This window comes from Erpetoichthys calabaricus, chromosome 7, assembly GCF_900747795.2.
Source record: "Erpetoichthys calabaricus chromosome 7, fErpCal1.3, whole genome shotgun sequence".
Classification (NCBI taxonomy): Eukaryota; Metazoa; Chordata; class Cladistia; order Polypteriformes; family Polypteridae; genus Erpetoichthys; species Erpetoichthys calabaricus.
This window is the reverse complement of record NC_041400.2, coordinates 83,845,869-83,863,434: the sequence shown is the minus strand read 5'-3', so window position 1 is coordinate 83,863,434 and position 17,566 is coordinate 83,845,869. Positions and strand designations below refer to the sequence as shown.

Sequence of the window (17,566 nt, the reverse complement as noted above, 5' to 3'; positions counted from 1 at the left end):
CATTTCTTTGACTCCTTTTTTCTGTGGTCGCGGCCGCCTCTCGCGGCGCCTGCACAGTACGTCTTTTTGTGGCTACGGCCCATGGCTGGATGTCCCTGCGTCCATCCGGTTTAGCATTCTCGGTTAGTAATATGGATATTTTCTTTACATGTTTAGTTGCTCATTGCTTGCTACACAAATACAAAAATAAATAGAGAGACAACGATAATCATTATCTGGTTTATTTTATTTTCATTTACGTTAGTAAAGTTGTCAAAGAGGATGCTTTTTGGGCTTACATAGCATGTCAATTCTGGCTGAAATTTTTGATAAACACACTCGAAGATCATCCTCCACGTTCATTCTTGACCGATATTTTGTTTTCATGGCAGTCAATGCAGAAAATAAAACCTCGCACAAATAAGTTGTTGAAAAAGGTATAAGAACTTTCATCGCTAGTGCTGACAACAACGGATATTCAAGCGAAACTCTACGATCGTTAGACAGCTCCGCTAATTCATCTTGTGCACGACCAGTTAATTCAGAACTAAAGTACTAAAATAACTAAATTAAACAAAGCGTCTCTAAGCCCTAAAATCCTGCAGCTTGCATCCGTACGTACAGTCTGCCGCTAACAATGCGTAAAATATGTGGATTATTTACTTGTTTCCTCTGACTTTTTGTCTAATTTTGGTACTGATTTAAGACTTTAGCACGGCCCACCATATTCCCTGTCACGGCCCACCTTTGGTCCGCGGCCCACGGGTTGAGAACCACTGATATAAAGTATGAGAAATGTGTTACAGAAAGTGTAAAATATTACAAAATCTTGCAAACATTAACCCTAAACAGGATTTCCCAGCTTTATTAATTGTTTAACAGTTGTAAGTTAATAAATAGCCCCATGTAAATAAAATATTTCAGCATTATTGTTTTTCACCAATATTGTTTTGTTATATCTGGTTTTTTTTTTTCTCTCTAGCTATGCAGAACAGGCGAGGAAGAGAGCATGAAAATCACCCATGCATTTGATGATCTGAATCGTAAGCTGTGGAACCTGGAAGGCTTGCCCCTTACAATAACATCTGTTCAGGCAGCTCACTCTTCTCTGCGACATACTCAGGTCAAAATCATTTTGAAATCATAATGTAGCATCTTCAAGAGCCAAATAAGATGATTAGGCTAAATTATAGGGAATAAGGAATTGATTACAAAATTGCATTTTATATTAAATGTTTACATGTGTTCAATGTGCTGGGCTGTAAACTTGAAGGATAAGTGTTAATATTTTTGAAGTTGAACTTGCAGTTGAAGTCAGAAGTTTACATGCGCTTAGTGTGAATTCTTTAAAACTCACTTTATATAACCCTTCCACAGATTTTAACTAACAAACTATAAATTTGGCATATTGTTTAATATACCTAATTTGTGCAGGACAAAAGTATTTTTTCCAACAGTTTTTCACATACAGATTATTTCAGTTTTTATTGACTATATAACAATTCCAGTGGATTACAAATAAACCTGCACTTTAACTGTGCCTTTAAATGTTTTGGAAAATTCCAGAAAATGATGTCCAGCCTTTTAGGCACCTAGACAATTCGCTTCTATTAGCTCTTTGTTAAGAACTACCATCAAGATCACTGCCTCTTTGCTTGACATAGCTGATTTCTTTTGATTTTCCAATTAAGACCTCAGACAAAAAATCGTGGACTTCCACAAATCTGGCTCATCCTTGGGAACAATTTCCAAACACCTGAATGTTCCACATTCATCTGTAGAATCAATAATACGTGTGGGGTACAGCCCGGACACAGACAGGTAGACATGTTGGTTTCGCCACAAACACGTTTATTATATATTATATACATTGTCCAAGTGCACAAACCCAGTGCCGCAGCACCAATCACCCCTTAAGTCCTTGGCCACACAACACAATGCCTTCAGTCTCTGGTCCGCCTCCACTCCTCTCCTCTGAGCTTCGTCCTACTTCCACCCGACTCTTGCCAATGACTGGAGAGAGGCGGCCCCTTTTATACACCCCGGATGGACTCCCGGTGCATCCTGAGGAGCTTCTGTAGCCACACCCCTGTGTGGCAGAAGCTCTGGCGGTGTATCTGGAAGTCCTCCGGGTGTCCCCAATCCTCTTCCCCCCAGCACTTCCGGGTGTGGCAGAAGTGCTGAGATCCAGGGCTCCCAAGGCATCGGGGTGCCCCCTGGCGGTGACCACGGGCCCCTACAGGGTTGAGCTTCCAAGCTCTGTACCCGTGGTCCCCAAAGCAACCAAGGCAGGTGCCCCCTCGTGTTCTGGAGGAGGCACAAGCCCTCCTCCTGTCCTCCTAGGCATCCCGGCCGGGCATGAACTCCAGCCGGGTACCACATACGCAAGTATAAACACCATGGGACAACACAGCCATCATACCGCTCAGGAAGGAGACATGGTCTGTCACCTATAGATGAATGTACTTCAGCCCGAAAAGTGCAGAACAATGCCATACCAACAGCAAAGGACATTGTGAAGATGAGGCAGGAAACAGGTAGTAAAATGGGTCCAATATTGGCATAACCCAAAAGCCTGCTCAGCAAAGAAGAAGCCACTGCTCCAAAACTGCCATAAAAAAGCCAGACTGTAGTTTGCAATGCCATATGGGGACAAAGATCTTACTTCTGGTGAAATATACTCTGCTCTGATGAATCAAAGATCATACTGTTTGGCCATTATGACAGTCATATATGTAGAGAAGAAACTACACGAAGCAAGAAGTCACATATATTGTTATGATGGCAATTTGAGTATACTCTTGTAATAAATGCACAATCTGAAGTAATGATTCAGTATGCAAGGAATTACATCATCTCACAGAAATATTGTATTATATTTAACATGAGAAAATGTTTAGGTATTAGTTGGTTAACTGCAGTGTAACTAGGTTTAAGGAGATTTCTGCTACAGTACAAATGTAGCAGTAGTAAAGTCATACACTCATTGATTATAATATTAGGCTTTATTAGGAAAATGTGTCCACAATTTTTGAGTGTTTATGCATTTATTTATGCTTAGCTTCCTTTTTTGCCTGCATAGGCACATACTTGTTTATCCACTGAACCAATGTTTTACTCCCAGGGACTCAAAGAATGGCAGATTTTCAAATTGGCCCTTTGTAAAGACTCTTCACTTCACACCTTTGGCCTGAGGCCCCTGAATAACCTCTTGAGATCCTGTGGCTGTGTCTGCAACTGGACGTCTACAAGCAGACACTATTGAAAATGACTATATTTGAAAACAGTGTAATTTTTTGGTTTTATCATCTACTTTAGACTCCAAAGCATCTTGATTTTATTAATGTTAAGTCCATTTAAGAAATAAAATGACTGAAGATACATTTTGAATGTAAATGTTCCCCTTTGAAATAAAATAGGAAAGTTTATGTATTACCAGTATTTGTACTGCAATACTGTTAATATTTGCATTACAAATATAAATACAAATTAAAAGGAAATGTAAATATAAACTAAAATTTCACAAAAGTTTCAATTCCCCCCTTCTTGCTGAACATTAGAAAAATTTTGATGATAAACAGACCATTTACCTCAATAGAGGTGTTTAATCCTGTTCACCTAATTTCTTCAAAATTACATTTTGAATTTAAAGGTTCCTAAAGTCTTAATGTCTACTACACTACTTGGTCACTTATTTCATGTGCCTGTAATTTTTTATAAAGAGCATTTGTCTAACATTTTGCAAAATTTACTATTGACTATTTTCTGTTGTTAATTCTGTGTTTTTGTTGTAGAAATAGTTTTAAAGTAACAGCATTGGTCCATTGTACTAATTCCCTTCATAATTTTAAAAACTTTAATCATGTCCTCACAGGTGGCGCAGTGGTAGTGCTGCTGCTTTGCAGTAAGGAGACGGTGGAAGATTGTGGGTTCGCTTCCCGGTTCCTCCCTGTGTGGATAGCGCTTTGAGTACTGAGAAAAGCGCTATATAAATGTAATGAATTATTACTTCCTGATAAGGATGACGATGGCAGCAGGCTACACAAGCCTTATCCAAGCTCTTGTTTTCCATTAACACTGGATTGAACTTCTTACTTCTTTAAAATAAGGCTTACAATATGGCATAGGCAACCAGTTACAGTACATATATTCCTTTTAATTGGCCTATAATTTAAAAGAAGCTGCCCACTATACAATAATGATAAATGGTAGTTGGGGATCATTTTGTTTCATTGTGTCAGTTCAGTGATGTGGATGGAAGCAGTTTGTCTAGGAATAATATAACAACAACATCTATATATAAATATAATTCACTAAGCAGCCGACCATGGCACGCAAGACAGAGACCATGGGATACGCACGACAGAGCCACGCCCGCCAACTCACAGAGCCCCGCCCACCAACTCTAAGACCATGGGATACGCACGACAGAGCCCCACCCGCCAACTCTAACCTCTCCTCCCGCGTCATGGGATACGCATGACAGCCCCGCCCACCAACTCTAACCCACCTCCCGCGTCCACCCTCGCTCTCGAGGCATGCACACTGCCTGCTCATGTGCCCGCACACAACACCTCACCAAACACTCACTTTCATCTCTGCTACAGTACACATGCACCTCTGAGCCACGTTGACTTTTCATTGTTCTTTTCGGTTCCGGCTGCTTTTTCTATATATAATCCACCAAGTCGCCCGACCATGGGATACGAACGACAGAGCCCCCGCCCGCCAACTCCAACCCTCCTCCCACGTCCACCCTCACTCTCGAGGCACTGCTTGCTCATGTGCCCATCCCCAGCACCTCACCAAACACATCCTCACTCGCTTTGGTCTGTGCTACAGTCCACATGCAGCTGTGAGCCACGTTGATCGTTCATTTGCCTACCATGGCCACCGCTTCAAGTGTATTTCATGGAAACAACACTTCTTTCAATGTTATACAAATTCCTGCATTAGGTAACTGTTTGTTTCTATCAGTTGTTTTTTTCTGGAAAAATGTCATCGACGAAACTGTTGCTCTCAAACTTTGCAACATGGCTGTAGCCTTTGTTTGCCAACATTGGGATAACTTCGGCGACGTGCTGTCCGTTGTTCTTAGTCACGGAAGCATAGTCATACAGTCTGCTCAACAATACGCTGACTACATGAATACTTCCAGAGTTTATGGTGGCAAGGCAGAAATTGTGGCAATGTCCCAAATGCTTCCAGCTACTATCACCATTCCCTTCCGAGAAAGTCGACTCCATCGTCACAGACAATCCTGCAGATCAACTTTCATTCCCCGAAGAATTTCTTTAGTCTTACTCCCACTGGCATGCTTCCGCATAAACTCAAAATTAAAATTGGTTCAGTCATCATGCTTCTCAGAAACCTCCTGCCAGCAAAAGGTCTCTGTAATGGCACTAGACTTTCTGTTACCAGCATTCACCGCAATGTACTGGAGTGTAAGACTATCTCAGCTGCTACCTCACAAACTGTTCTTATTCCCCTGATATCCCTGACCCCATCAGATTCAAATTTGCCTTTTACACGCAGACAATTTCCTGTTAGACTGGCCTTTGCAATGACAATAAGGCATAGGGCCAAACTTTCAAAAAGATATGCCTGTATCTGCCAGAACCAGTTTTCAGTCATGAACAATTGTATGTTGCTCTCTCCAGAGTTCCATCTTTTCATTCACTCACAGTCGTATCCTCAAACCCACCTCATTTGGACAACTGTGTCTTTCAGGAAGTGTTCACCCATCAATAAATAATTATGCTGCGTATGCTACGCCGCGGGTTGGCTAGTTTATTTATATAGCACGTAGCTCACGTGATGTAGCTTAAAGTGCTTTATAAGATGAAGAAAGAAAAAATATAAAAATACTAATTAACAGAATAAAGTAAGGTCTGATGGCCAAGGAAGCCAGAAAAAAAAAAAAATATATATATAACTCCTGAAGGCTGGAGAAAAAAAATAAATCTGCAGGGGTTCCAAGGCCTTGAGACTGCCCAGCCCAGGCATTCTACCTAACATAAATGATCTAAATCAGTCCTCATGGTTTTCAGGCTTCACTTGGAAGAATTAAATGATGATGGTCATGTGGACCTCTGGCCTTCAATCCATCAATGTAGGGACTGCACGGTGCTTTGATCAGGTGGTGGTGGAGCAGATTGCCAGCACAGAAAACCAGAAAAAGAACAGCAGAGAAAGTAGGGGTTAGTACGGATTTTGGAGCCATAAAAAAAACATAATTAAATGCATATACAGAATATCAGAGTTACACTAAAATGAAGCTATGAGAAAGCCATGTTTAAAGTAATGGGTTTTTAGCATTTTTTTAAAGTGCTCCACCCTATTAGCCTGGTGAATTTCTATTGGTAAGCTATTCCAGATTTTAGGTGCATAACAGCAGAAGGCTGCCTCACCACTTCTTTTAAGTTTAGCTCTTAGAATTATAAGCAGACACTTGTTTGAAGATCTAAGGTTACAATTTGGAGTATAAGGTGAAAGGCATTCTGAGATATAGGATGGAGTGAGATTATTTAAGGCTTTGTAAACCATAAGCAGCATTTTAAAGTGAAATGAATGCTACATAAATTTGAAAGCTTTATTAGTCAAATTAGGGGTGGGCGATCTTTCCAAAAAGTCATATTGCAATCTTTTTAACACAAAATTACGATCCACAATCTGAACTGCAATCTATCTTTTCAGTGTGGCATACACTTAAGAGAATATCCGGACTCAAACTCATCAAGACCTAAGTAACACTTTATTTTAAATATCAAACAAACAAAGTTGAAGCCAGTAGAAATAAAGCCAGATAACTATAAGAATCTTCACCAAGCAGTTCTGAAAATGTCTGCTTTGTTTGGGTCTACATACCTCTGTGAGTCTGCCTTTTCTGACATGAATGTCATGAAATCAAAGTTCAGAACAAGACTGACAGATGAACATTTAAATGACTCCATAAGTGGTTACACTCCACCATACACCTCTCTTGTTTACTCCATGCAGTGCCAGTCATCTGACTAACTAAAAAACACATCAGACATGCAACTGGAGATGTGAATACTCTTGTGAAGTGAAACAGTGACATGTAAAAAATGATTAAGGAATATTTGTGTATTTGTTATTGCTTTGTTTTGACAGCATTCATGTTTTAATTCAATAGTGTGAGATACACTAGAAAATGCATACAGACATACAAAATGCATTTGCAGGTGAACTAAATATTTTTTTGTGATGATTTAATGCAAAATGTGAGTTGGGGACACCAACATTTTGTAAATGTTCAGGCAAAACAAGCTTATTCAGTTTGTTTGGGTTGGAATAAGCTATGAGAATAAACATTAGAAAACATGAGTAGCTCTCTGCCATTTTCATTCTTTAAAAGTAGCTCTCAGGGGAAAAAAGGTTGGAGACCCCTGGTGTAGAGACTCTTTGAACAAGAGGTTTCTTATAAGGAAAGGAAACTCGGCATAAGGTAGTTATACTATATAGACAGAAATGTATTTGTCCCCAGGAGTAAATTTGTGTTTATACAGAAGCACTTCAAATAAATAAATAGGTAGGTTGGTAGTTAGGTACATTAAAAAAAATAAATAAACACACACACTTGGGTCTGAACATACACCAGAATGACTAGAAAGCAAGAAAATTAATAAGAAAGAAAGCTTCTGACTTGGCTGTCACTGTCACAGTGAGGCATCGTGCAGACGTATTCCTGTTGATATAAAAGAGCCCCAGTAGCATTTCTTGACACACTTCTGCTGAATAATTTGTTGGCTTAAAGTCCTATATGTTTATGTCTGAGAGAGAGGATGTGCAGCATTGTTCATAATGATGCCCAGTTTTGTTTTAATTCTCTCCTTTGCTACTCCCTCCAGGGGGTCAAGAGTTTTTTCTGTAACTGAGCTTGCCCTTTTAATTAGCTTGTTAAATTGGGTGGGCCTCTGTTGAAGTGATGTTACCAGCCCAGCACACCACAGCGTAGAAAATTGCAATGGCCATCACAGAGTTATAGAAGATATGAAGGATGTCACTTCTCACGTTAAAGGAATGCAGTCTCCTTAGAAAATGGAGCCTGTTCTGTCCTTTCTTATGTAGTTCCTCTGTGTCATGAGACCAGTCCAACCTGTCATTAATGTGGACCCCCCAAGTACTTGCAGGAGTAAAGCACCTCTACATCTGTTCCTTGAATAGTGACCAGATTTGGAGGATCTGTAGTGCAGCAAAAGTCAGTAACCAGTTTCTTGGTTTTGCTGATATTAAGTTGCGCACAATTCCCACAAGTCCTCCATCTGACTTCTATACTTTCTCTCATTCTCTTTATCAATACTGCCCCATAACCAGCAGAGCAAGGTGGTTATAGTTTTGCCTTTTTATACAGTAATCCCTCCTCCATCGCGGGGGTTGCGTTCCAGAGCCACCCGCGAAATAAGAAAATCTGCGAAGTAGAAACCATATGTTTATATGGTTATTTTTATATTGTCATGCTTGGGTCACAGATTTGCGCAGAAACACAGGAGGTTGTAGAGAGACAGGAACATTATTCAAACACTGCAAACAAACATTTGTCTCTTTTTCAAAAGTTTAAACTGTGCTCCATGACAAGACAGAGATGACAGTTCAGTCTCACAATTAAAAGAATGCAAACATATCTTCCTCTTCAAATGAAACAGAGAGGAAAGCAAACAAATCAATAGGGCTGTTTGGCTTTTAAGTATGCGAAGCACCGCCGGTACAAAGCTGTTGAAGGCGGCAGCTCACACCCCCTCTGTCAGGAGCAGGGAGAGAGAGAGAGAGAGAGAGAAAAACAAAGTCAAAAATCAATACGTGCCCTTTGAGCTTTTAAGTATGCGAAGCACGGTGCAGCATGTCGCTTCACGAAGCAGCTGCACACAGAAGGTAGCAACGTGAAGATAATCTTTCAGCATTTTTAGACAAGCGTCCGTATCGTCTAGGTGTGCGAACAGCCCCCCTGCTCACACCCCCTACGTCAGGATCAGAGAAAGTCAGCGCAAGAGAGAGAGAGAGAGAAAGTAAGTTGGGTAGCTTCTCAGCCATCTGCCAATAGCGTCCCTTGTATGAAATCAACTAGGCAAACCAACTGAGGAAGCATGTACCAGAAATTAAAAGACCCATTGTCCTCAGAAATCCACGATATATATTTAAATATGCTTACATATAAAATCCGCGATAGAGTGAAGCCACGATAGAGTGAAGCCGCGAAGCGCGATATAGCGAGGGATCACTGTATTAGTTTTTATTTCTAGATTTTTTTCTGACCCTACTTGGAAATAGTTTAGTTTTACTTTTCCTTCATTGTGTATTTTTAGTTTTAATTTAATTTTTATTTCACAAAGACATTTCTATTTTATTTTTATATCTATTAGTTTTAGTTTTAGTAATTGTGGCATGGAGCTCCTATGGAGTTTAGTTATGTGTTTCAATGAGACCGTACTGTACACTCATTCTCCCAAACCAGCAGCTGCACCACCAAGACCTGTGGCCTGGAAAGCTGAGGACTTTAGATCCAACAAGCTGTTCTTCTTCCAAATAAACTTCCCCTAATCGACGATCAAAAATAAGCTAACAAACAGTGTGTAAAATAATAAAGTGAGTATATTTTGATAAAGAAAGACATGAACAAACTCCAAACAATATATATATCATACGCCAACCAACCCCGACATAACATTCAACCCCAAAAGTATCTGGCGGAAAATAATAATAATAATAAAAAAGTGCAGCACAAAGTTAATATACAATATCCCCTTGATCTCTCTTCACCCCACACAGAACACAAAATCAATAAGACACAAAGTACGAAATGCACATAAAAGTCCAGAAGATTTAACAGAAAATGGATAATGTTTGTGAACCTGGTGAACGCTGGTGTATCATGCCTTCTTGGTATCTCATTGTCACCTGAACTTTTTTTATTCAGTTTTATTGAGTGTTCCTGCTCACGCTGAATTACTATGCACCTTATGGTCCACGATGTCAGAGCTGCACTGACAAAAACAGAAATATAGGTATATATGATATTAGGGATAATTCATTTTATGACCTGTATAGTACATTTTGGAAAACATTGTGGCACTGATGCAACATTATTCATATTCATTTGCATACTTTCTTGCGGTTGTAATCAGTGACTGCGTTTTGTTTTTTTTTTTCCAAATCTTGCCCAGTCTCCACATTTTGGTGCATGGTGGTGTTTCTTTTGTACTCCAGGACATGCAGAGAAAAGAATAGTACAGAGAGGTCAGTTCCGCGCTATATACAATCATCAAATTCAAATGTTAACAGTTCCCACACACCCAAGGACCGTCCTTCCTAAATTTACGACGTGTACCTTTTGCAATGTACATACTTCTCTCTATGCTGTTGCTCCCATTACACTGAAGGGGCACCTGACACTGACTGAGTTTGTTTTCCTTGGGGATGCAGCAGTCTTGGAACAGAAGCTTGTCAATGTTGCATCCTCTTTTTCTTTTTCCAAAGCCTTTTCTTGTAAGAAGTGTCGACGAAGTTCCTTTGCAAGGTGAGCAAAGAACACTCTTCTTTTCTCAGTGTACCCGTTCATGCCTTGCGCAGTACATGTGTGCTCATCACCGCCAGATCAAGCATGCTGTAGCAAACAGCAACCGGCCACCTGCGTGATCCTGCTCGTTACTGGATAAGCTCATGCTTTCTGGTGCATGATATCAACACAGCACCAGGGGAAAATGTAGAGACAAATATATGTGACATTTTGAAGAAATAATTGTATGACCTGACTAGTACTAGTCAGAAAACATCATCGCAGTAATGCAATATTATTTGAAAACAGTGTCAGATCGGGTGTAAATTTATGGTACTTGTAAAAGTTACCTTTTTTTTCAGTTCTGTTCTCTCAGTCACGTTCACACTGTTTAATATTTTCCCCATTTGACTCATGCATCATTTCCCAGTCTGTTATTTGGAAGCAGTCATTCAGTGCCATTTCAGCCTCCAGTCTCCACTTTCCCTACTTTAATTATTCTGGTGGTAACGGGTTGCCCTCTAATAACAGGCTTAGAGCTGGAAATAAGATGAATCAGGTTGTGATCAGATTTGCCTAAAGGTGCCAAATTTACATTTAAAGGCATCTTTAACTTATGAATACAGCAGGTCCAGGTTGTTCTTTCCTTGAGGGAAACAGATTACAAAAAAATAGAAGTGGGTCATAATTCCTTCCAAATTCACATTGTTGAATTAATAATTTTTGTTGCTAAGTCCCCAATTGTAGAGGGAGCAATATAAAATCATATAGTCTTAACTCCTGTACTAATTCCTTTAATAATTTTCAGTTCTGCAATCATGTCAACTCCTGATCTGTTTGCTTAAATTCAAAAGGTTAAGATTCTGGGGGTAGCAGTGAAAGCATACCATGTATGACTTGGAGGTAGATAATTAATGAGGTGAAAAAATAGACACATAAACATTAATTTCTATAGCACATTTTTTTTTACAACGAATGTAGCTCAATGTGCTTTACAAAAATAAAAAGATAAAGAAAAACAAATTAGAAATAGATACGAATGTGTATGAATAAATAACATACAAAATTTTTTAGTTAAGAATAAATCATTATGCACTTACGTAAAGATGATATAAAAAGTAGAGTCTTTTTATAAATAGTTCTGTTTTTAAGTCTTTAAGTATAAGTCAGATGGTATGGCCAGTGTAAAGGGAGGACAGAAAAAAATATTAAAAAAAAAAAAAAAATTCCAAGCTGCAGGAATTCCAAATCCTAAAGGTTAGCCAGTCCCCACTAGGCATTCTACAGTCCATGAGTTTGTCACCACATTAACAGGACACTAATTTAAAGCTGTTCACCATTGCAATGTCTGAATATTTTAGTTTGCCTTTTCTGTTCCTCATACAGTTCATCTCCTCCTTTTTACTATTAAACTGAGAATCTATATGGGCCATCTTTCTTTATAAGGCTTTTTTCCTTTACATGATTGTTTTTATCTCCTTATTTGTCTACAGCAAAGCCTTCTAATTTCTTACTGCTTCTAAATTTTAGAAAGAATTTGTGCCATGTTTTATGTAAAACACTTTAAAATCTGCTACACTCCTCTTTGGTTCTCTCTGTACTTAAAGTACACTCTCAGTTTAATTTTTTTAGACTTTCTACATTTGCTTCAAGATATTTTCCTTCTAAAGTTAAACTTGGCAGTTTTAGTTTATAAATATGCTCAAAACACTGAATTATATTGTATTGTGGTCTCTGTGTCTTAATGATTTAATCACATCTACTACCCTTAATTCTGTCGTCTTGTTATGAACGACATGGGTTAGAGCAAGTGAAGAGGCAGACACGACTTTACTGTGTAAAATAATTGTTCCATGTTTATTTCCAATGAAGAATTCAATTGCAAAACACTTTCAGTCTTGTAAAGAATGCATTTTATTTAAAATAATTTTGTCTACTAGTACAGAAAATTTAAATTAACTCTTTGATGTGACCATCTTTGCTTTTTTCAAGGAAGATGCCTCATGCAAAGCCCATAGAGAGCCCTGGGTAGCAGAACACCGTCACTTCATCAAATCCTCTTCGAAGCCCTCAACAACTCCTCTACCAGCTCTGCTCCCAACTCTCTCTTACTGCAAAACACCAAATTTAATGCACGTACATGCACCTACAGCCCCACCACGACTCTTTCCAGAATTACGCCTATTTGAATAGAGAAAACAATATAAATAGCCCCTTTCATTCAGTGTTTTGTTAAAAGACAATGTCAAAAGCACATGTAAAAAAGAATATCAGAGAATGTGAAATGGATGTCCTGCTCAGTGAAGTGGAGGCATGATAAAACATACTATTTGGTGTTTTAAGCAGTGGTATAAGCAACAAAAATAAATTGATTGAATTGTACAGCATGGTGGAGGCACCCAAAAGTTAAAGATCAGAAAGTTGTACAGTTCCTGAAATAAAAAAAAGTGGTTACGTATCAAAGTTGACAACCTTCTGTGTTTGTTGAGAGGTCTATTTCGAGATTAAATTCAAAATGTCGACTGTAATCTCGAAATTTAAACTTTAATCTGATAGTTTATTTTGTCATTAGAACGTTGTAAATCTCATCTTAAAAACAATGTTTATTTTACTGGAGTTTCTCAAACCTCATAGTAATTAAGTAGCACATTAAATGATTTGCATTCTAAATGTTCCCCCAACTCAGTCGTTAATTGCTACGTGCTTTTTAATTGGGCTTTCTCTTCTGCCGACTGGAGCATGTAGGCAGTGATCACCACATAGAGTACATTACATTCATGATATTACAGTTCTTTGAGCATTTTAGAATACTAAAATCTACACTTGATATTATTTTCATTATTAAATGTATTAAACTTGGGAGCACAGTGGCGCAATGGTAGCAATGAGCTGACGCCCCATACAGGGACTATTTTGCCTCACGCACAATGCCTGCTGGGATGGGCGTGATCCTGGATTGAATAATTTATTGTAGCAGTACTGTCTATGTCAAATGTACTAACCCCCATTTCCTGTCCTTCCATTTTCTTTCTCCATGTAACACATGCCATACAATAAGCATCTATAATAAATGTCAAACGACCTGTAAGCTTAGAATACTGATTCTTCAAAACTTTTAAAGAACACTGAAAAATTTTCATTGTACAGGTTTAATTATTCCATCCATCCAGGGTTGCGCCACTCCCAGCAAGCTTGAGGCAGGAACAGTCTCAAGATGAGGTGCCGGTTCATTGCACGGTGAATACGAGCACACACATACACTAGTAGCATCAATTTAACATCAAAATCCTCTAACCTGCATGCTTTTGGAAGGAAACTAAAGCATGCAGAGGAAACCCACCAGGAAAACACATAAACTCCAGGCAGGGGACACCCGGGACATGACACCCTAACTGTGTGGCAACAGCACTTTTGCCCCGTCACAGTGCCCCCACATGTTTAATTACTAACGGTATACATTATTTAACTGAGGTTAACAATTTATCTGTAAAAAGTAATATACATACTTGAATGCATTTCATCATTACAATATCAGCTACACACAGCTCCAAGTGGATAGCTCTTGGAAATCTAAACCTACTTGGAAGGCAGTTATCATCCTGGGACAAGAAATCAGTATGATTTGTAAATATACAGTCTCTTCTCATTCTTCCGTTTGCGGAGTCTTCTAACAACGCTAAAGCATCCATGGTAGCTGGAATAGTTTGGCCATTCCATGCACCATTATATTGTTACAGGTTGATAACAATCAAGTGCTTTCAATCTGTAAATGATATACAATTAATTTCAGTGTATTTGATAAAGCCCACATCATGGATTCAAATATGAAAAGAAAGGGAAATCGCACAGAAACAGTAGTACTGCTTTGACACTGGGTGCCACACGTCTGCAGAACCAAGCAGAGACATGCATATGCATTGTCTGAGGCTTCTATAAAAATGTGTGTTGCTTTATGCCTAGTTTAGTTTTTATACATCTCGAAGTGAACATGGAAATGGGCATACACAACATTTATAAATGAAGCCCCAGATCTTTCCTTCCGTCTCCAGACCCTCAGCCTGTACTTGTAGATCAACCATGCTATCGGAGTCTTACACTTTCTGCAGCACTTCTCCATCTCCTCTGCTCTCTCTTAAATCTGCTCAAGTCTTTTTAAATCATCTCTGTTCTTAAGGCCTCATCCACGAACACCGCCCTTACTATACTTAAATTTCCACAGCACTTATGGAAGTTGTCTCAGCTGGCTTTGCCAGGTACATCCCAACCCAAAAATAGTTTCAGTCCTCTTTCTCAATATTGTCCTCCTTTTTCTGCACATCCCTTTCAGCACTTGCCTCTTAACAATTTATATGGCTGGCGTCTGCCTCAAGCTGTTGCTCTTTAGTCACCATGCTGCTAAAGAGCAACTACTGCATTTAGAAGGTGCATATGCCTGCCAAAATTAAGCTGCCGGGTAAGAAGGAAAAGAAATCATTAAAATTATTATTTTTTTTAAATTTCCAAAGACACCCTGTCACACACCTCTAATGGGTGCTTTAACATGCTGCATTAGAAAATAGATGTTTGCTTATGTCCAAAAACTCCTGTTTTTGTGCTTTGCCATTTGCAAGGTTATTTCAGTTTATATTTGGGTAATTAAAGATTTGAAACCTATTTCCTCCATAATGTAATGTATGGATTATTAAAATTGAAGCTGTTGCCTGTTTTGGTAGATCTAGAACACACTCTCAATAACAGGCCAATATCCCTAATGCTTGTTAGTCAAATCCAAAAATCCTTACTAAGTTGTGTGTATCATCCAGTTGAATAAGACATGTATTTAAGTACTGTTTTATATAATCATGGCTCCACCACCGTTTTCATTTTGCCTTTCTTCCGTAAAAAACGGGTTCATCTGTTATGCTTATCCCCATCTCTCATATGTGCTCCAGCTCCTGTTTTTGCTTTAATTTCATAATTATGTGTAATCTTTTATAACTCCAACTCATTTGTTTTATTCTTGATACTCCTAGCATTAAGGCAAACAATTTTAATTTATTGATTATATTTCTGTAAATACAACACCAGGATATTTCACTTATAGAAGTTTTTAGATGACTTTGCATTGATAGTGTGTATTGATAAGGGGGATATGACATAGTTTTATTGATATTTGCTGCACCCAGTAGCCTTCACATCTGGTCACTGTTCAGAGGGTAAATGTGGAAGTGATTCATTGCTATAAATACTAAGGGGTCTGAATTAATGACGAACAGAACTTGTCTAGAAACATATAAGAAACAACTATATAAGAAAGGGCAGAGCAGGTTCTTTTTTCCTTAGGGCACTGCATTCTTTATTATTATTGGTGTTGAGATGCTTTACATATTATGTAACTCTGTGACAGCCAGCGTGAATTTCTCTACTGTGGAGACCCAACAATCTGATTAAGATTACAGGCTTGGTTACAGATTACAGGCTTGGTTATGGGATGTGCTCTGTTGTATACCTAAGGAATAGACATAGTACAAATTAATTTTACAACGAACAAGTTGGAACTGTGCCTAAAAGACAAGGTAGCAGGATTCAGCTTGGAAATAAAACTCTCTTCATGAGTTTTATGTTGCTAAGGTGGTAAATAATAGATGTAACATGATTTGTTCCAGTTTTACTAGACCAAGAATCTTTAATCTTTTGTTGTTTAATATTAAACTAACTAATAAAGTAACTGCTCTTAATATTATGTTAAATTATCTTCAGCATTTTAGATTGTTATTTACAAGTTAGCTCTTCTAAATAAAAAAAAGAAAAATCAAATCAGTGGACCTAGTAATTTTAGCATCAGTCTAATCCATAAACACTTTATAACCCTGTCTGAATTCAATATACTGTACTTTATACCAAAAGTGTATTATCTGGGCCCTTTTTTAAAAAAAAAATAAACAAAATGGTACATATTTTCAGTTACTTTTTTCAGGTATACTAATACTATTCAACATACTGTATATGTATATACACTGTGTGTGTGTGAAGTTATTACTTTAGTTTTGTATTTTTACAGCAAATTGGCTTTTTACTGTACTCCTATATTGCTAAGATCTGTGCTTACTAAACCTCATTTGCATTGTGTCAGACTATCTCCTTCAGTAATGATGAATTAAAAGATTAACAGAAGGTCATAAATCTGTTTTTTTTTTATGTTAAAAATGGCTGTCGCTTATTATTTTGTGAATTAGACTTACAGTTACCATTAGTAATATTTATGCGCCCCCCCCCCCCCTTTTTTTTTGACTGTAGGTTTTCCCTCCTTTGCCGATGAACCTGGACTTATCTTTTTTCCAAAAAGAGAAATTAGACAACTCACTCTTGCCTCTTGAGGAAAAGCCATGCCCAGCATACATCCCGGCCTTTCAAGGTATTGGTTTATAACTAAACAGACATTTTACAATTAGCCTGTGGGATCAGCATAAGTCAGTTTTTAAACTGTCTCGTTCAGACTATTGCTTTTCTGTGATTCCCCTTTCAAACAGTTAAGTTTGTCACAAAAAAATAGTTATAGTCAAATGGAAAGACCAATTCAAACATGGTTATAAGACACTTTGACCATACCAAGCCACCGAAGTATCTAAGACCTACTGTACTTTGCCACTATATTAAACATGAGATTTATTTAAAAGCTGTAACTTTCTTCTGTTCAAGAACTTTATTGAAGCTTATAGAGACTTTTTCAGGTAATTTCTAATGAGACAGGACTCAGAATACTCATTCCAAGAGTTAAGTTTCCTTTACAATTTTATATTTGCAGTTTCTTTATGAGATGTTTGACCGTTTAGCTCAGTGTTTTCCAAACTCGGTCCTGGGGACCCCCTGTGGCTTCAGGTTTTTGTTCCAACCAGATTCCTAATCAGTGACAACACCTGATAGCACTGATCTCATTTAATTAGCTGGGGTTTTTTTTCCTCTTATTCTACATTCAGAAAAGCACAGCAGCGTGATTTTTACATTTATAAGACATTTAGAAATATTTCTGCTTTTTCCATAGATTTAAATGCTTAACTCTCTTGTGTTGATTTCATTATATTTTGCCCTTTCTCT

General features: G+C 38.2%; 1 protein-coding gene across 1 annotated transcript in view; it reads left to right on the top strand.

The window, feature by feature from the left end:
• LOC114644736 (nucleolar protein 6-like) overlaps positions 1-17,566 on the top strand; it is a 225,268-nt gene that overhangs the window by 25,436 nt on the left and 182,266 nt on the right. Inside the window, exons 4-5 of the mRNA XM_051930096.1 lie at positions 962-1,102; positions 16,769-16,886. Of these exons, the coding sequence (XP_051786056.1) occupies positions 962-1,102; positions 16,769-16,886 (259 nt within the window). The remainder of the gene's footprint in view (positions 1-961; positions 1,103-16,768; positions 16,887-17,566) is intronic.